General features: G+C 44.9%; 3 protein-coding genes across 6 annotated transcripts in view; 2 read left to right on the top strand and 1 right to left on the bottom strand.

Annotated features, from left to right (window-relative positions):
* LOC108157844 (protein sprint) overlaps window positions 1–19,770 on the top strand; it is a 110,001-nt gene that overhangs the window by 19,848 nt on the left and 70,383 nt on the right. Inside the window, exon 1 of one of the 3 annotated variants that reach the window (XM_033393038.1) lies at window positions 18,668–18,685. The exons of the other annotated variants lie outside the window; for them this stretch is intronic. The gene's annotated coding sequence lies outside the window, so the exon portion shown is untranslated. Of the gene's footprint in view, window positions 1–18,667; window positions 18,686–19,770 lie in introns of those variants that run through there. 3 annotated transcript variants of the gene reach the window in all.
* Window positions 2,711–4,534, bottom strand: LOC108157940 (uncharacterized protein F09G8.5-like). Its single transcript, XM_017290087.2, has 3 exons — window positions 4,095–4,534; window positions 3,176–3,790; window positions 2,711–3,095 (listed from the first exon to the last, which is right to left on the bottom strand). The coding sequence occupies exons 1-3, from the start codon at window positions 4,412–4,414 to the stop codon at window positions 2,906–2,908; spliced, it is 1,125 nt and encodes a 374-aa protein (XP_017145576.1). The 5' UTR covers window positions 4,415–4,534; the 3' UTR covers window positions 2,711–2,905.
* Window positions 6,305–7,316, top strand: LOC108157968. 2 transcript variants are annotated; one of them, XM_017290117.2, is made up of 3 exons: window positions 6,305–6,451; window positions 6,527–6,609; window positions 6,673–7,316. In XM_017290117.2, the coding sequence occupies exon 3, from the start codon at window positions 6,688–6,690 to the stop codon at window positions 7,192–7,194; it is 507 nt and encodes a 168-aa protein (XP_017145606.1). In that variant the 5' UTR covers window positions 6,305–6,451; window positions 6,527–6,609; window positions 6,673–6,687; the 3' UTR covers window positions 7,195–7,316. The 2 variants fall into 2 exon arrangements, with proteins under 2 accessions (XP_017145606.1, XP_033252637.1); XM_033396746.1 differs by having other exon boundaries at window positions 6,305–6,435.

Genomic DNA, 19,770 nt, shown 5'->3' on the forward strand with positions numbered 1-19,770 from the left:
TTCATCGTACAAATTCCTGAATCTCCCCCAAAGGATGGTCTCTGTTGGTGCCAATCGTTTATGAGAAATTTGTACAGCGAAAAGGCCACAAACGAAAACTTTCTTCTAAATTTCTTTAGAATTTTTGTGGAATAAATACCATATATATTTGAAGCTCCATTTATTTTTTTTCTATTATGATACCCTGTGGCAGTGACCCCGGGTGGCACTGTGCCTGGGGCAGGCTTTGTCGCCTTCTACATAGTTTCATGTCCGTGTCCGTGTCGGTGTCCGTGTCGGTGTCGTCAGCAGCAGTTTCCCCATGGCAACATCTAGCAGCAGCGGCAGCACCAACAAAAATGCGCAAAAAATTAATTGCTCCGCATAAATCAAAAGACTTTGCTATCCGGACAACGTCCCCACTTTGCCTCCACACACACACACACACCAGACACACACACAAGCACTGCCCCAACCCCACTGTGGCTGCCCAGTACCGTGCATCTCCTTTGCGGGTTCTCTGTGGCACTTGTTACTATTTCTGATTTCCATCAGCACTATCCTAAGGCATCAGATCTTAAGATGCAATTTGAAGCTTCATTGTTTCTGCTTTTGCGTCGCGGCATCAAGGCCACATTTTGTAGAGGCAGCGGGGGGGCAGGGGTGAGGTCCAATCACCCCCAAAGCGAACAACAGCTGTTCTCCCATACCCATCGATGGCCGGAAGTTTTTGGCATCGAAACACGCCAGAGAGGAGAAGCACAGGGAGCCGTAAACAAGACGCGGCCCCATCCACCAGCCACACGCGAGTATCTCCCATGGAAGGCACCCACCCACCCGATTCCGCATCGACATCGACATCATCATCATTAACGGCCATCGCTTAAAGAGATGCCTGATGAATGTGTTTTTTATGACTGTCGAGAGCGCCTCTAGAGCGCATCGCCAGCGCTGTTGCCGCACTTCAATCGAAGGTGTTTGTCAAAATTTAGTTTTAATTTCAAATTATTCCATTTAAAGTTTAAGAAAAAAGGAAAAACCTGCCCTTCGCTGAGGTTCCCACTCAGGAAATAAAGAAAAAGTTGTCCTGATTAAATTCCATGGTAGAAAACTTCATATGTGGCTTGATATATCTTCAGGTAAGCTGTTTTTGAAAAGATCTTGCGGGTTTATTGCTAGTTCTAAGTATGGAGATGTGCTTTCTCGTTTCCGGAAAGCTTGGACGGAAGGAATACCCCAGAGGTTGTCGAATCAGGCCCGGCCTAAATGACGACCAGTTCCAAGCAAGCTTTTCTCTGCCTCTAAAGAAGGTTCACAGTGCACTAACGCACATTCCAGTGGAAAAGTCCAGCCATGGTCTGCCACAGAACTCCATTAAACCAGTGTCCATAAGATTCTGGCTGGGATAAACCATTTAGGGGTCTCCTAAGTAAACATATCATGGAGTTCTGCCATGGAAAGAACAACATAAACAGCAGGAATCCCCTACTGATTGATTGTATCGAGCCGAATGCTACCCCTCTGTATCTGTATCTTTTGGTAAAACTGGAGCAGAAAGCAGACCGCGATCTCTCTTAATATTGCTCTCGATTGTGATGAAAGATGACAAAAAAACAAAGAGAGAGAGAGTGAGAGTGACAGCTAGCTGTGTGCCAAGTAGGTGTTGCCAGATCTCACGGCATTGCCATATACAAATTCAATCAGAGATGTCTTTGCACTTGCACACCTTTCACATGCTCTAACTGAATGCTCTAAATTGTCGATCTATTTGTTGCTCCTCATAAACTATAGCTTTTTATGCGGATCATAATTTTCTAGCAGTTTCCCCCGAAGCACTTGGCCAAGGCCGTTAACCGTTGGCCTCTCTGATTGCTGTTGCGCCCTGGACACTAAATAATAGTCCAAACAAAAGTCAGAGACGGAGACGGAGTCGGAGAGCATATCACGCATACGTCAGAGGGTGCCGCCGTGTCGCTCATAAAAAGTAACCATGCATAAAGCGACTCTCAGACCCGAGACCCGAGATCCGAGACCAGAGGCCAGAGTGACACGAGGAGTTCATAAATAATGCTCTAGCGATTTATCAGCCAGAGACAGTTGTAGTTGCAGTTGCAGTTGCAGACTCTGAAGCGAAACACCCAAACACAGACCTCAAAAAATAGAAACACCAACTCCCAAAAGCCGCGACTATTCAAATGCAATTTGGCAATAGTTGTAAAGCCTGTAAAACCATGGGGGGACAAATTCCAGACCGAAACTGGTCTGAGTTCGTTACGGTCTGTGTCTGTATCTGTGTCTGGCTCTGACCCGGCCCACGATCTGTCTGTTTGTTTAGCCCCGTTAAGCCTCACACTAATTACACTTGCGCTTTTTACAAATCCAGCACACACACACAGACACAGCATTTTTCTTAGTCTGGCCACAAAAAAAAACGAAAACGAAACCTCCAACATATATTCATTTTCATGGTCAAAGTGTCAGGTCGAATGGGAATGAGAATGAATGACCAGGACCGGGACCAGGACCAGGCCCAGGCCCAGAATGCGCTACCCTAAATGTGAGTTAGGACTCCCCCAAGCTGGAGGGTACAGACTGTCTGTCTGTGGCTTGCAAATCTTGATTTAATTTCCGGCTTTTAAGCTGAACCTCAAAATAGTTGTGGCCCCATTAGGCTGGCCATTCTGGCGCTCCATTCTCCATGTTTCTGTGTGGCAATTAAAAGCTTGTTGCGTTGGGTTTTCTATTGATAATTTTTAGTTGAAACAATTGAATTTGAACTGGAGCTAACTGAACCAGCTATAACAAGGGATCGCACAACGTGTAGGGCGTCTGCCTTGTTATAGCGATGGCTTAACGACTGAAGCACCTTCTGGCTAAAACATGAAATGATATTGACCGTGTGTGTGTGTGTGTGATTTGTGGGCCTTTAGTCGCGCTTGAAATCCCTCAGGCGCTCACTGACAACATTCTCCAGCTCCTGGACAGCCCCTAGATCTAGTTCCTGCAGCATACACAATACGGCTGTTAGAATATTTTTTTGTCCACGACGCCTGTTGTTGCCCCCCGATGGATAATTGACCAACGGCTGTGGCGACTCCATGTTGCTGTATTGCCAGCTGTGGGTGGAGAGAGAGAGAGAGAGAGAGAGGGAAAGTTAATCCTTCACCCTTCTTCGATCAGAGAGGGTAGCCCTTACTAATCGTGTTCGCGTGTCTGCCATTGTGGTGGTGGCAGTGGGCCATTCCTCAGTCTAGGTGCTTGATGCGGACGACGCGGCTGCTGGCTGCGGCCGTACGATTGCCGGGACATCTGAAGCTGCATCTGATCGTGCACCCGCTGCAACTGCAACTGCTGCTGCTGCTGCTGCTGCTGCTGGTTGCAGTTCCAAGCCTCGAAACCTCTGGAGCTCTGACCAAAGTCCGACGACTGGTAGCTGGCAGCCACGGACACGATGGACGACAGGCGTGCCAGGCTCCTTCCATGATACTCCCCAGAGGCGATGGAGCCAATCGGAGTATGGCTACGGTTCGGTTTAAGTGCCATCGAAGGAGCAGCTGGTGCTGGTGGTGGTAGCTCCTGGTTCTGGTGTCCGGCTGTGAATGGCACAAACTGTACCAATTGTGCCAGCTGTTCCCCCTTCTGGGCACTCAAGCCGCGCCGCTGCTGTTCATCGGACTGCTGAAAGGCGTCCACGGGGTGCAAGGATTCCTCTGGTGGCCTCTGCAAGGCATTTCTGAGCTCCTCCGGAGTTACATCAACGCGATCTATTTTTTGCAGCTTTGGAAAAGTGCGGAGCAGGATATTTCGATACCTGCGAAGAGAGGCCACTCGTTAGGGGGGAGCACTTGTTGGGGGGAGAGTACTCGTTAGGGGAGAGTACTCGTTCAGGAAGAGTAGTCGTTAAAAGAGAGCACTCGTTAGGGGAGAGTACACTCGTTAAGGGAGACCACTCGTTAACAGACAGCGGACTCGTTCAGGGAGACCACTCGTTAAGAGAGACCACTCGTTAGCGGACAGCACTCGTTCAGGGAGACCACTCGTTAAGAGAGACCACTCGTTAGCGGACAGCACTCGTTCAGGGATAATTGGTTAGTTGGATGGTGTACAGTACTTACTCTGCACCAGCACAATTTGCACAAGGATTGGCCTCCAGGGCCAATACCTTGAGATTGTGCAGGTCCCTCAGGTGCTTAATCTCATTGATGTCCTCAATCAGATTCGATCGCAGGTACAGCTGCTGCAGCTTAGTGCAGCCAGCGAATACCTCCAGTGACTTGATCGCGTTCACCGACAGAGCGACTATCTCCAAGTTGGGCATGCTTTGGACAATGGAAACGTCCGTCAGGTCGCAGTTGACGAAATTTAAGTTCACAACTCTTTCGAGAGCAGACTCGCGGGTCTTGTCCAAAACCATTTCCTCTAGTAGAACCCTCATGTTTTGTTTTTGTGTTTTACAGATAAATCTCAACAAAAAGCCGAAAAAAAAATGTTTTTTTTCCAAAACATTTGCTTGTCCGAGAATATGACCGTTTGAGAGACGAAAGTACTGTGATATTGAAGCCTAGACTTACTAGATCTATGAAAATATACTAAAATACACAACCAAAATATTTATAACAAGAAGGCCATGACCAGTAGAGGCTTGAAATTTCTCCTAGGCAAACAGCCACGAGTGAACTCCATGCTCTGTGGACAGTGTACTCGTTCCTTTAAGCCCAAACGAAAGCATTACGTTTTCATGGACCGAATAACCCAGCAGCCATCTATCCCAGACTTTATGACTCTCTCTCTCTGTCTCTTTGTCAATGGAATGCAGAGGACACAAAGGGGGACTGCCACCTTTGGGCCACTCTATTATTTATTTATAGAGAAAGTTGGCAGGGCGTGAGGCCGTGAGGTCCCTTTGCTGCTTGGCCGCCCCTTCATTGTGTGACAAATGAATTTGGGTCAAAAGTTGTGCAAATTAAAAAAAACAAACCAACGAACAAAGAAAGTATCCAAGCGGTGGCTCCTCCATGTGTGTGGGGATATGTCAAAGTTCCTTCAAACACCTTCAGACCGAAAGATTCGTCTCGGCTTTGACCCACGCCCGAATGACATTCAACTGGTCGAACAAATTGCAGTTTTATTTCCATTCACGTAGTTCCCCGACCCCACCACACACATGGGTGGAATGTGAGTGGGAGGGCATCCCGAAAAATGTTACAAAAGATTTACGCCTCCGCCTCTGCAACCATCCCATCCCCCATTCCCCATTCCCCGTTCGTGGGCAATACCATTATTTTTTCAGTTTTCTGGTTTGAGTAATGGATTAGATTTTTACTCACTTGTTTTTTGGGGCAGCACAGATAGTGCTGGGGCTGTATCTCCCTTTCCCCGGCCCGGAGAAAGGGTACGGGAATAGAGTTTAAAAGAACTTTGTAACCGGTAAGAGAGTGAAAGCATCTTTAAAGGCCCAACAGACCTTAAAGGACTCTAGATACAAGGCCAATGGACAACATTCTGAGAGACAAAGTGTTGGTTGAACAAGCTTTAAGGGAACCCAAAAACTTATCACGAGAAATGGTAGGATATTTGAGGAGGGTACCAGCGAAATATTGAATATGTCGCTCATCCAAAAGTACTGATTGGTGCTATGGACAAAGAATATGCTTTCCAATGCAGCCCACACCAGTACCTCCTCTGATTCCACTTCCATCTGATCGAATCTTCCGCTATATGCCATATCCGCCAGTGTACCATCGAAACGCCCATTGGAAGGAGCATTCCACATCTGTTTACGCCCTAAAACTTCTGCCATTAGGCTCTTAAATTGGTTGTCTGTTGAACAGATTTCTTGAGCTACGGGAGACACTGCTCACATTTTTGTGCACCTTTGACTGGTGGCAACTACAGCCACATTGCCGCATAGCTCGGCGAAAGGCTCAGCTCTGAGCTCTGCAAATTTGGTAGTACAGAGACGGTAAAACACCTGTTCGGCGCCTGTCCAGCTGTCAGCAGAAGAAGGCTATAATAGCTGGGCATGCCCTTCCTAAACGACATTTCAGAGATGCCTACATTGTGTCCCAGGAAGATCGCAAACTGTAAGAGCTCCTGGATGGGCAGCGGTACCACAAGAGCCCGAAACCGGCCCTGTGACAGGCTCCTAGCAAGCCTGGCAGCCGCCTAATATACACCTTTGATTGGCCCTAAAGAAGTTCTAACAAAACCACCGAAATTCTTAATTTAAGAATGTCATCTCTTGGCCTACTTTCATGTGGGGTTTCTCCAAACCAAACACTTGACCCTTCACTGGATCGTAGTAGCTCTAACTCGTTTTGTCAATTGTGTGGAAGTTGTTTGCCAGTTGAAAACATTATTCAGTTCGAGACGCACTTCAGTAAATAATATAGATTTTGCAGGTTTTTGAGCATTGTGAGTGTGATTTTTTTTCGGAAATATTTTCAACGATAGGCGGTGAGTGTTCAAAAATGTAAGTGTTGTAAAAAGGAACCGGGTTTTTCTGTCTCGAGTGTGAAAATTGTGTAACTCAAATTCCCGCTTACAGTTCTTTGCCGTTTCCTTCGTTCGTTCAGTCGTTACTTCGCTGTGTTCTCGCTGGATTGTACTCGTTGCGAGTCTCCAAAAAAGGTACATTCTCTCGCATTTTTGATCATTTTTTACTGTTCGGTTCTAATTCTGGGCTTCCATTAGTTTTGTTTGTTGAAGATGATCAAAACTGTGGTGATGCGTGCGGCTGCCGTCTCAATGACGGTCTACTTCACCAATTACGTTGGTTTTTGGGGCACTCCGGGGGACTCCGAACGACTGGTCAAGTCGATAGGTGTGCCTGTCGACGCCATGGTCAAGTGGTTGGCCCCAACGGACTGGCAGGAGAAGAATATCTACAATGATGGCGTCAAGAAGAGTTTTGCGTTCATTTCTCAACTGCCCGAATACATATCGCGGGCCAATCGACGGCTGGCCTATAGCTTCTGTGACTTATCGCATCCAGAAGTGTGGATGTGTCTGGCAATGCAAGATCTAAACCCCTTTGCCAAAAGAGGCCTTGATTCTGAAGCTTCAATTGAGGAAGCTGATGAGAAGCCAGGGCCGGCAGCGGGCGTCGATGTGGACGATGTGAAGGCCGTGAAAGAGTTCAACGACCTGTCCTACTTAAATATGTGGGAGTATTGGAAGCAGCAGTTGCAGGCTTCCGTTCAAAAAACCAAATAATGACTACGATTTCCCACGAACCAATTCAAAAAATACTCCAAATTTTCAATGCAATTTTAAATTCTGAAAAAAAAATCTCTTTATAATTCAATATAGGTATTATTAAACTCTTTCGAACAGCCTTCCTGGTCTCTAGCTTTCCTTCCTTCCTTCCTTCCATTCTTTGCCAGACACACGGCAAACAGTGTCGTCAGCAGTCGACAGTCAACAGTCTATTAAAATGCCAGTCGAGCCGCCAGTCGCATCTACAGTCAAAGCCAAGCCGTGCGAAAAAGGATGTCCCATCCCCGAACCCAAACCCACACCCATACCATCCCCATTCCGCCTTTAACCAAACCGAAGCGAATCCAATCCCATTCCAATAGAGGATTCTCGGGATGTACTGTGAGGGGGTGGGGGGCCGAACATGCGTTTTAATGTGACCCTTGCGGGGTCATAAAAATGTTTGGGGGTTTCTTACCTTTTCCTAACACACTTGTAGGCCATTTTTGTATACTACTACAGGGTACACGTCGAAGCAGTACGGTATACTCGTCACTTCGGTAACGGCCCACTCTCGATAGATCCCTGAAGTACACTGGAGTACAGGGTATCTTGACGCCTCAATCCTCCACTTGTATCACTTTTTCTTGCTCTTGGGATTTTTCCTGCTATTGTTCTTCGTTCAGGACTACGTTTAGACGGGTGATTCGTGGTTTTTCCTTTGGTTTTTGTCGATTGATTTTGATCCGCTTTTATTGTCGAATGATAAACATCGCTGTCGATGGCACTTTACAGGGCAGGACAGGGCAGGGCAGTGGGACTGGGACTGTGGGCCATAAAAACTTTGGTCTACAGGTGCGGTAGCGAATCCGAGAGGTGGAAAGTGGATGAGTGTTTTGCATGGAATTACCTCTATGAATACAGCTCCAAGCAATCAGTAATTGTTTTTACTCTAAAGAAGGTCTTATTGCCATCTGATTAATAACCAAACCGACTTTTTGCTGATGAACTTGGGGCTTCAAGAGTATCGGGTATACCGAGCATCGGGTACAACGAGTATCGGAGATAACTAGTATCAAGTATAAGGAGTTATCAGGAATCGTTAGGGGTACAACGAGTTTAGGGTATAACGAGTATTGGGTATAACGAGTATTGAGTATAACTAGTCCAACGAGTATCGGGTTTAAAGAGTTCAGGATATAAAGAGATTAGGGTATAACGAGTATCAGTCTTAGCGAGTTTTGGGTATAACGAGTATCGAGTATAATACTCTTCGACTACCGGGTATAGGAAATGGCTTTGATGCCGGGGGTTTTTATTTTTTGACCATTGGCTAGTGCTATTTTTCTTGAATTTCTTGACCCAAATTCCCTTTCAATTCTTTGCGGGCTTCCTTCATTCAATTCCCTTTCAATTCTTTCCGATTGTGTGTGTGTCCAACAAACATAATCCGCGTTGTATCTATTTACATATTTATCTGCATTTTGCGGAGGATTTATTTCTGTGTGTGACTCCTGATAAAAGGATACTCCTGGCAGCAGGAGTGCTACGTGCCGCATCTTTTGGCTGACTCTTTAACCGCTTATGCCCTTAGATTTATAGTCAAGGATTTTATTTATGTCGCCTCCTACTTTCTTGCACCATTTTTCATGCGGTTTAGCATACAAAGTGTCTGGCATGGACGAGGGACGGGCGGGCGGGGGGTGACTCGGGCTCTTTTAAACGTTGCATAAAATCAATTTCCCAGCAAAACTTCAAGACATTTGGTTTGATGATGAGGTAAAAGTGTTGCAAGTTTATGTTGAATGGCCATGGAAATGGCAGTCACAGCTGGCGGCGCCCCCAAAAGAATGGGGAAGCTCGGGCTCCCCCGTCAAGAGGGTGGCGTCGGTGGCGGTGGCACATTTGGCGCCCACTCGTGCCATGTCTTGCATATTTAAGTTTCGCCCAACCCCCCATTGTCTTGCGGCTCCAACTTCTGCCATGTCCATGATGTTTCCGTTTTAGTTGTTTTCCTTGTTACCTGAATACTGGATACTGGATACTGGGTATCCTGCCTTCATTAGCAGTCCTTGGTCGCCCTCTCTCTTTTGAATCTATATTTTGCTACTGCATTCATTTCCGTTCACTTTCAATTCACTTCCTGTCTGTCTTCCTGTCTTCCTGTCCTTCTGTCTGTCTGAATCCCTTTATTAATGAACAGCCACTTGATGCCCGGATCTCCACTTCATTCCGGATCCGCTTCCCAAGCGCTCCTCAAGGAGCAGCCAATTAGGACAAATGCGTGTGCCTGTCTGTGTGAATATTTTGTGCTAATTTCCGTTTAATTGTTTAATATGTTGTTTGCATTTTCTATTAGCACATCTTTCCGGCATGCTCATTGTTCTGGCAATTATTAGCAATCCCCTCCTTTTGAGATTACACTCCGGCACGGCAGTGGAGGCTACTAATCGAGTTAATAGTCGAAAATTAACTGCCAACTCTTGATGAGGGTACACCCAACCACCGCCACAATAAAGAGCGAGTGCTTTTTGGGGGGAAGAATGGGTACCCATTCGACTCCAGGTACAACCACTTTCCCATAAGCGAACGACTTAAAGCCTTTACTCTCTGACACCGAGTGAATCAGCTGATCCCTCGAAATTCACTCGTTGCAGAGAACCAACGAGAATCCAGAAACAAAATACACGCTTGTAAGAGCTGCTGGAAAGAAAACATCCAATAAAAAACATATCTAAAAGATGAATACTAAGAATTCACATGCCAGGATTTCGTTGCCATCTTTCGGTGAAAGCAGAAGGCATCTCGATGGCAAATCCCCGAGGGAGTGACCTCCGCCCACCTTCTCCTCCGCTGTGTGGATCTCTCTCTCTCTTCTGCACTAATTTAAATCATTTTAATGGCCAAATACCCCAGCAGCCAGGGCCCAACTAATTCTCGCACAACTCCTAAGACACGGCAAATCCCGAATGCCATAAATGCGGCGCTGGGGCTTAGCAATGGCACCGAAAGGGAAACAGAAAGCAAACCAAACCGCGAAACCATCTTTGGAGGATGGTTTGCTCCCAGCCTTGCCTTGGAAGTTGGCAAACAGACAATGAAAACCGCAGGCTCCATTCGCAGGCTTCTTTCTGTGGACTCCAACCATCCACTGGATGCAAGGAATTCAACTTTCAATTGTTCGCTTTCGCCTGCTTCTGCTTCTGTTCCTGCTCCTGTTTCGGGTGTTTCCATTTCCATTTCCATCTCCCTCTCCATTTCCGCTTTTCTTTTTGAAAGTCGTAATAGAATAAAGTTTGCACCATGGGAATTTCGACTGTTGTTTTTCCAGCTCCCAACGCTCTCCCACCTGACCCACCACCCATTTAGACAGACAAAAGTACATAGATCTTATGTTTCGTTGTTGCTTAGGAGCGTCCTTAGCTTGTTTCCAGCTTGTAATCCACTCAGCCCCTGACAGACAGACACTGCCGCACTCCTTAGGCCTCCCGCTCTTTTGGGATAAAGGTAATCCCAGGCAGGACTCGAAATTGTGAGGGGTTTTCAGAGTTTGAGATCATTAGATGTTCTTGGAATACACAGACAGAAAAGATAATTGGTAGATCTCATTGCTGGCTGTAAAGAATGTTTGTAAGATACATCGTTTAGATACGACATTTAGCTTGTTTTCCACGAAAGATACTCAGAGGAATCAATGACGTGGATGGCGTCTTGTGATGCGGCAGCGCCCCTCGGCTCGGTTGGGCTTCGTTTCTGTTTTTGTAGAACAGATACAAGATTTAGATTGATTTCCGCGAAAGATATTCAAATGTATCTATGACGTGGCTGGCGTCTTGTGATGCGGCAGCGCCCCTCGGCTCGGTTGGGCTTCGTTTCTGTTTTTGTAGAACACATTTGTATGTTTTATTTAGATTGATTTCCGCGAAAGATACTCAGAGGAATCAATGACGTGGATGGCGTCTTGTGATGCGGCAGCGCCCCTCGGTTCGGTTGGGCTTCGTTTCTATCGGGTTTTCGGATCTGGAATTGATTTCAAGCGAAGATATCATTTAATTCTTATTGAATTGAGTCTCCATTCCCTTTCTTTTCCTTTAGAGCATTCCTTAGTCGATTCCTGCGCCCCTTTTGGCCCCTCTCTCTCTCTCGTTTCTGGTTTAAAATTCTGATGGGGAGGAGTACGAGTATCTGCTCACCTACTTACGATGCCGGCTGTCGGCTGTGTCGTCTGTGTCGCCCGTTCTGTTGTCTGGGGTGTCTGCTTATTGCTTTTATTTATTCACTAGACATAACTCCAATCCAATCCCCCTTCCCCTCTCTGGTAGAGTAGTCATGTTTTTGATTTGTTGTGGCCCGACGGCGTTTTAGCAGTCGCAGGTGTTGCCTTCCTTTCCTCTCTCCCTCCCTCTCTCTCTCACTCTTTGGTGTTTATGACAAAAAGTTTGGAGTTTTATGCCAGTGCCGGGAAAAGTATGCAAAAATATGGCCTGCCCTGCCGCCTGTGGGGCATAAAAAACGCCGCCCTAAAGTAGGCAACGATACATTTTTATTTGCCCATAATGTTGCCCGTTATAGTACGGGGTATCAAGTGGTAACACGAGGGGTATTTGGCTCAGGCAGAAGGGGAAAATAATGGATATGAAATGTACAAGATAATCCCCTGGAAATATACCTTTCTCCCTTTGTTTCCTCTCCTGTTTTTCCCCACAATTAGCAGATTTATTCTTAATAAATAAATAAATAAAAGGTTCATTAGCAGATTTATTCTTAATAAATAAATAAATAAAAGGTTCAAGGACCGAAGCCGAAGAACGATCTTTGCTTTCCAATTCCACAAATGTGGCTGTTCTTCGAGTAAATTTATGGGATATTATAGGTATTACTGCCTGCAGATCTGGGATAAAAGTCGCAATTTTTTAAAACCAATTAAAAAAAGTTTTTCCAAACAATTAATGAAAAATTCGTTGAAATCTTTTATTTTATTTTAATATTTATTTAATAATTATAAAAAAAAAATTCCAAGGAATTTGTAAACCTGCTTAAGAAGGGGTATCTTCTAGTCGCTTTACTTTGTAGACATGTAGACATCCTTCTGACATGTTTTTATATGTTTTCTACGAGGGGCAGTAAAACAGCAGCAGAGAATCGAATGGAAATGGCAATGCCGTAGGAGGAGGGAAAAGGAGAGGAAAAGAGGAGGGTGGTGGAGGATTGTCAATCAATGTATGGCCACCGGTCATTGATGGGATTTTGATTTGCTTGTCAGGCGGCGACGATGTCCACCTCCTGGCAAAAGCCAGCGATTAGGCTGCCGCCGCCGTTGGCCATAAAACTAATCAAGTTTAAATGCGATGCTGCCCCATAAATGTTAAGCTGCTTAAATGGACCATGCCCCATGCCCCATGCCCCATGCCACACACGCACACACACACACACGCACAACCCACAGGAGAACTAATTAAGTAATTACTTTTCGCTCATTAAACGAAAACGGAAGAGAAATTCAACTTCAATTTGACTTGATGCTGTCTCTTTGGACCTCGCCCTCTGTCCATCAGCCTCGCACTTCAGCCTTTTTGCCCTTTGCCCTACGCCAGAACTTTTTTTTGGGGTGGATGGGGGGGGGGGGGGGGGGGGGGGGGGGGGGGGGGGGGGGGGGGGGGGGGGGGGGGGGGGGGTAGAAGTTTTGATGCTCATGTATCGATTGAATCGACGACGCTGAAATATTAATGATGGAAGGAACCAGAACCGCTACGGGTAGTAGTCCGGACCCCGTACACGTTTCAGAGCCGACGGAAACAGGAGAATGGCTTAAAAGCTACGGGGAAGCCACACTGGGAGAGAGAGAGTGAGCTTTCAACTTTAAAACTTAAGGGAAAAGCTTCGAAATAGAAAAAATACTCAGGTACCACACATATCCTTTGAAATCTGTCTTTTTGGAAAGTTCTCTTTTGCAAAAAATTAATTGAAAGCCCTTTGAATGTCTGCAAGCTTAAAAATTAGTGTAAACAAATCTTGATAAAAAGTCATCGATGTTAAAACTATTTATGAAAAACATTCAGTGTGATATACTAAGGAGAAGAGTCTCCCCCTGATGTGGGTTATTCTTTCCAGCTCCAACCCCAATCCCTTGATCGGTAAGGCATTCCTGCAAAGGCACAAAAACTTAATGAAAAAATGTACCCCCCAATATCTATGCCGATGGTAGTGCCACCTGATGCGACAAAAGCTTGCCCCCAGTGCCACAAAAACACACAAAAAGTGGAAAAAGGGGAGCAGGGCAAAGAGTGTTGGCAAAATATCAGACACCATAATTAACTTGCTCATAACGCGGCGGCAACAAAGGACGACAACGAAAAGGATATACAAGTACGAGCCAGGGGGGAGGAGGGGGGAGGGGGGACACGCAGACGCCAGATGCTGCCGGTGGCGCTACACAAAAGGGGCAGCATTGCGTGCCACTAGCACTGGATAATTTTTAGTTCATTTTTTTTGTTGTCGCAGTCATTACTCCTTGATAATATCAAGGGTATATTGTGTTCTTGATGTGTTTAAAAAAAAAAGTCATGCACACGACATGTATTTTGCATTTTTCACTTGTGCATCTGATTGACGAAGAACCAAAGTCGCTTACACCATAAATTGTGCCACTAGTAACATTTTTCACGTGCCTTCTGAGAATCGGGTATCCCTTAGTCGGAATAAGCCCTCGAAGCACCATACCTTTTTTGATTCCTGTATTTTGGCGGCAGACGCTGCTGAAAAAGCCGTGCAGTGAAGTGCTTTAAAAAGATAAAAGCCATTTATCACGCATGCACACTCCACACTCCGCAAGGGGGGAAACTGGGGGAATTGCCTTCCCCACAGACAGGTGCACGAAGACGGTGGAGAGGGACGAGAGACGGCAGACGGGAGCGTTCTCATTGAACAGAGTAATCCTCTCAAGGAACGCTTCAAATCCAATGGAATTTCACTCAAGCCACACCAGGAATGCCCTTACTCTGCAGAGAATGCGGGGAATGCCTTAAAAGACTTGGGTACTGGTATTCTTCGAAGGTTGATTCCTCCTTACACAATAATATTCTCAATGACTGATCCAACATCTAATAATCCACTTTTGATGAAAGTCGTCATCGTATCATCATGGAATGAGCTGGAATTCTTATGGCCTTCTTATAATCTTTAATCAACGGAAATATAAAACAACAAATTTCTGTCTATCCATTAAGCTTTAAATGGATTTCGACCTATAATAAATATGCCCAATAAATTGGCCACAAACGTATCCGAGCATGGGCTTCTACATATGTGCTCTAACCATATCCATGTACCCCCAAAATCGTAGGGTAGCCAAAGAATTATTAAGCCAAGACATCGTTGTTTTTTGTGGGCAGAAAAAGGCCTCCAGAAGTCCTCCACTCCCACGGAGGCACCACCGCGTGGGTGTTAAGCCGATCAACAGCCATTAGGTCTGGTCTCTGCCCGACCACAAATACGCACACACACACACATACACCCAGAGAAATGCCTTGACTAAAACTAACAAAAAATAACCTACATTAAAATTACCATTAAAATTTAAGAAATTTTCTTTCTAAAAATGATGAATTTCCAACATTTTTTTTACTTGAACGAAAAGAAGGAACTAACTCCTTTTTTGGGCTGAAATTTGGGCAATATTTTTCTCTGAGTGTACAGTCTCTCCACTCCATCTCTCTCTTACAACTAACGGTCATATCAGGCATATAATTTCCGGCCTAAAAGCATGCAACAGTTTTGCCCACAGTCTGCCCTTTTGGCCAGTTTTTCCGGGCACTTTTCAGCTTTTGGTTTTTCAATGCACGTAGCAAAAGTTAGCCAAAGCCATAAAGCAGTTTTTTTTTGTTTTTTTTTTCTTTCTGGCAATTCAATTTGTAGGAATTTTTGTTATGTTTCTTGAATGGGTTTTGCGGCTCTTCTCTCGGGCTGTGTATCGCAAATAAGCAAAAGGAAAAGGGGACCATTGTGGACGGCTATTACGACCCGTTCTACAGAGACTAAGATCGAAGGAAAACCAAATACTCAGTAGCAAAAATTGAGGGATAAGATTGCTCTTTAAGTGTTTTTAAAGGCATCCTTGGGTCTCTCTCCGGTTCGCAAGACCAGGTGTTCAAAGAGCCAAACTATTGCCATTCTGTTGTATCTGAAGTTTCCAGCCTTTTCCGGGCAAACATTTCCTTTCATCCGAAGAATTCCTAATAGTGGAAGAAAATTTTTCGAGCGCTGTACACGGATGGACGGCTGCGACGCGGCGTTCGTTTTTATCGCATTCGCGTGTCTGACATGCATGCCTCACTGAGGCGGCATCCACCACGCCCCTGTCCCGCCGCCACTTTCCCAGAGAGACAGCACGCAACAGCAAAACAAGGCTGAAAATTGCTACTTTGTCTCGGGGCAGAAATGTGGACTACTGGGTTAATATGTCTATCACTTTTATATGGCCAGTTGACGAGGCTAATACGATGCACACCCACCCACCCAGCGGCACGAGGCCCCCCCAAAAGCAACGCCAACATAAGTTTAAGATTCATTGATTTATGATAATAAATAATATTACAAAATATAAATATATACAATGCCGAACGTCGAACTATTCAGTTTACTGAAATATTAATTTTATCCCATAACTTAATCAATTTTCTATAATATTTCAACGAAAAATGTTCTAAAATTTGTTCTCATTCGAGCTTGAAAAAGATTATATAATTGTGGTAGGAGCTTAGATTAATAAACCACAAATGTACGGCCACTCTGAGAAAAATACCAAAGATACGGGCACATAAAAAGTAGGTAGATCGACGCTCGATCATTGGAAATGGCGCAGGAGTAGAATAAAGACGATCCAATTCTGCCGTTAATATTGTCGTCATAAACTGATTGAAGCCTTACAAATTTAAACCCAATTTCGATTAACTTTGATGCGAAAACCTACCACACAAAGTCCACAAAGACTTCCACAGTCTCTGACATATGTATTTATCTACAAAAAAGAGATCCCAGAATTTTTAAAGCAGAATTTTTCATAAATTTCTAAAAAATATGGTATAAAGATAGTAGAGTTTTTTGTTGTAATTCAAGCTCAAAATCGATTTTTTTTTATCGTTTTTAATATAGATTTTTAGTTCATTTGTTGTTGTTTTTTGAAATTTTTTTTTTTTAAGTGGAAAATATGTACTTTTTTGTACACATGTGTACTGCTACCTTTCGTGGCCACTTTTAAGGGAAAAACGAATTGATCACAGGAGATACATATATAGAATAAATGTTATATATATTTACAAACAGTTAATGGAATGTTATTGTGGAGATCTAGTAGGGAGATCCAGTGGAGGACACCTTTAAAGTCTTCTTTTTCTTGGCGTCTTGGTAATTAGACTTCTGGGTAAGACATTAGAGTGAGCACCAAGGCGTTGCAAAACATCGCTCTTTTTCGGAACCTTTAGGTCCCTCGTTCGAAGTCGCTGTTTCGTATATACTTTGGAGCCTTACCTATTCGCCCTAGGATTCTATTTAAATTAGTTTTTGGCGATATTTTGAAATGGAATACAGGACTACGTACTTTATTAGAAGTACTATGAAAGTGTTATACAAAGTGCAGTTTTTCATACTTTATTCCCTTCAATTAAAGACAATTCTTGGTACCCAAATATGGCTTTTTTTTGCTCTGGCCAGTCCTTAAGGTGTGACCGTTTTAGCCCAAGTAAATGGTAACACTCAAATTGGTTAAAGTTGGTTTTTATTGGCGCGTTTAATGCGAAAACGATATTGCCTGTCATTCATGGATTAGTGTCTGTCATGCAATGACTGAAGGGGGGGGTGGGGGTTGTTTTCTGGTGGTATGTTCTGCCGCTCTTTCTTTCAGTCTATTGTAGTTTCACCTTACCGCATTTCTCTCCGACATTTCTCTGGTTACACTTGTTGTCGCCGTCGCCGTGGCCGTCGCTTCTCTTATTGGATTATGCGCTTTCTCTTTCACACATTTCCGCATTTTCCGCAACTGGAAAAGGCCAATGGACAGCAGCAAAAAGCAGAAAAACCAGACGCGGCAAAAATGCGAATCAAGAGAGAAAATCGCTGGAGAGATGCGAATAAGAAAAAAATAAAAATAAAATAAACAAAAAGCCGGTCAAGCGGGCTCCGGTCTCTACGGCCTCTCCGCGGCTCTGAAATAGTTAAGTCCCCAATTGGATTTCCATCAACAACAGCATTGTTGTTGTTTTAATTAATTTGCATTTGTTGTTGCTGGACGCTGATCGATTTAATTGGCAGTCCTCCTAATTGAAGTTGATTGAACCGTCCCCTGTGCCTCATGGAAATGCCAATAGTTCGAGTGAGACGTGTGAAGGGATCAGCGATGTGTGGGGAATGGGAGAGGGATAGAGTCCTTACCTCATCCTTCAGTCGCCTTGTAGAGGTACCAAAAACTCCACTTCTTTGATGGTTTTCCCGATGAAAATGCTCTGGAAAATGCCTAGGGATTTCTGGGAGCGAGCTGCACCTTCAATAAATGCGCCCTGAATGCAGAATCAGCGTTATCTTCCTTTCGTGCGCAGGCGTCTAACGCTTGACGCTGTCTCTCTGCTCTCCCAAGGCCCACACACTTGCTCTCGCTCTAGCGCTCGCTCTTTTTCTTTCGCTCTCCCTGTTTGTGTGTCTCCTTGGCGCTCTCTGACTCTCTCCCACTTTCTGCGCCTCCTTGGTGCTCTCTAACTCTCTCCCGGTGCCTCCTTGGCGCTCTCTGACTCTCTCCCTTTTTCTGCGCCTCCTTGGCGCTCTCTAACTCTCTTCTAGTTCCTCCTTGACGCTCTCTTTCTCTCTCCCGCTCCTCGTACCTCTTTGGCGCTCTCTAACTCTCTCTCTCTCGTGTCTCCTTGGCGCTCTCTAACTCTCTCTCTCTCGTGTCTCCTTGCCGCTCTTTATTGAGTTTCTTTTGTGCGCCAATAAGACTCTGGAAGCACACGGCGCCGGCGGCAGCGACAGCCTGGAAGCGCACAGTGGTACAAGGTATGCACAGAAATTAGAGTTTGGAGACTAACAAAATAAATTTTGCTAGACCCAGAATGTATCCAAATCCTAAGCCCATCAACAAATTTTAAAATTTTTTTACGGAATCTAGCAGTTAGGATCTTTCTCTATAGTTTTGTTTAAACCAGGCCCTACTAAGAGCACTTTATGCCCAAAACATATGCTATTACCAAAAAAAAAGCTTAAATACAAGCCTTTAGATAGTGGTTTTTCTGCCCAAGAAATTCTTAAAATTTTTAAAGTAAAACCTACCACGGTGCCCCTCTGTTAGTGGCTGCGGCAGCGGCCTCGGCCTCGCCATGTGCCGGCCCCCTCTTTGGGGGCCTCGACGTCGTTGTCGGCGTCGCCGCTGCGTCAGTCCTCAGCAAACTTTCGATGCGAACGCGCGCCCCATCTTCAACGGTCGCTGTCGTCGCAGTCGCAGTCGCAGTCGTCGATCTTCGTGGAGGTACAAAACGCCTCGTATCGTCTCGTGTGTCGTGTGTGTGTGCGTGTGTGTGTGTGTGCGTGTGTGTGTGTGTGCGTGTGTGTGTGTGTGCAAGCGCGATCCATTAAAAGGTGTGACCATTGCCCTGCGATTTGTCCCCACTTTCCTGGAGAGTCCAGTGATTCATTCGCGTTTCGCGAAAAATCGAAATTATACTTCTTCACCCTCCCCCGCCACAAGTTTTTTTTTCCTTTTCTTTCGTTGGTTGATCTTCTGGTTGTTCTGCTTCCATGATCTTCTTGTTGTGCCTCGCTCCGACTCCGACTCTGGCTCTGCCTTTTCTCTATGTATTCGTAACGCTCTTGTGATTGTGATTGTGCTGTAACCCTGGCAAACGATTAACGGTAAACTAAGCAAGACGAAAGATCTTTGGCCGAAGCTTTTGATACCCTTAACCCGCTCGATATACGATATACGTTACAAGTGTATATCGCTTTGCGTACGATAGTTCTACAGATCTTCCAGAAATTTAGTGGCTAAAAAATTGAAGCACTAGTTCTTGAGGCAGTGGTAATGCTTCCACCATATTCCCCCTCTTTAAAAACTGAAATAAAATCATTAACATGATATCTTCCGCAAGAGAAAGAATACCTTTTGTTCTTCTGCCACAGACTCTGTTCAATCGTACTACCCTCTTTCAGGGTATGATGTGACCATGATGACTCTGACAATAAAAAAAAGCACTTTTATTTTTGACAAACGACGCAACAAATCGTTAAAACAAAAAAACAGCAAAACGACAAAGCAACTGAAAAGCAAATGAAATTGCAATTTATTTAATTTTGTTTTTTTGTTGTAGTTCTAGGGTCATTGGCATTAAATTAAGCAAACAACTGAACAGAAGCCAAAACAAAAACAAATTAAAAAGAAAAAGAAATGAGTTGAAGAAGGGAATGGAATGGCAGTTGCTCCAATTGTTGATCTCGCTGGAGTGGGAGTGGTTCTGCGAAGAGCATTCCCCCGGCACGGGGATCCATTAATCATGCAAAATGAGTTTCGGAAGAAGCGTAGAACGACAGCTTCTGGTATTTTCTAAGCTAAAATAA

Source organism: Drosophila miranda, chromosome XL (genome assembly GCF_003369915.1).
Source record: "Drosophila miranda strain MSH22 chromosome XL, D.miranda_PacBio2.1, whole genome shotgun sequence".
NCBI lineage: Eukaryota > Metazoa > Arthropoda > Insecta > Diptera > Drosophilidae > Drosophila > Drosophila miranda.

Coding starts and splice junctions, on each gene's coding strand:
- LOC108157940 (XM_017290087.2), bottom strand. CDS start 4,414: ATGAGGGTTCTACTAGAGGAAATGGTTTTGGACAAGACCCGCGAGTCT. Junction 3,791..4,094: donor GCAAATTGTGCTGGTGCAGA/GTAAGTACTGTA, acceptor CTCTCTTCGCAG/GTATCGAAATATCCTGCTCC. Junction 3,096..3,175: donor CAGACACGCGAACACGATTA/GTAAGGGCTACC, acceptor CTCCACCCACAG/CTGGCAATACAGCAACATGG.
- LOC108157968 (XM_017290117.2), top strand. CDS start 6,688: ATGATCAAAACTGTGGTGATGCGTGCGGCTGCCGTCTCAATGACGGTC.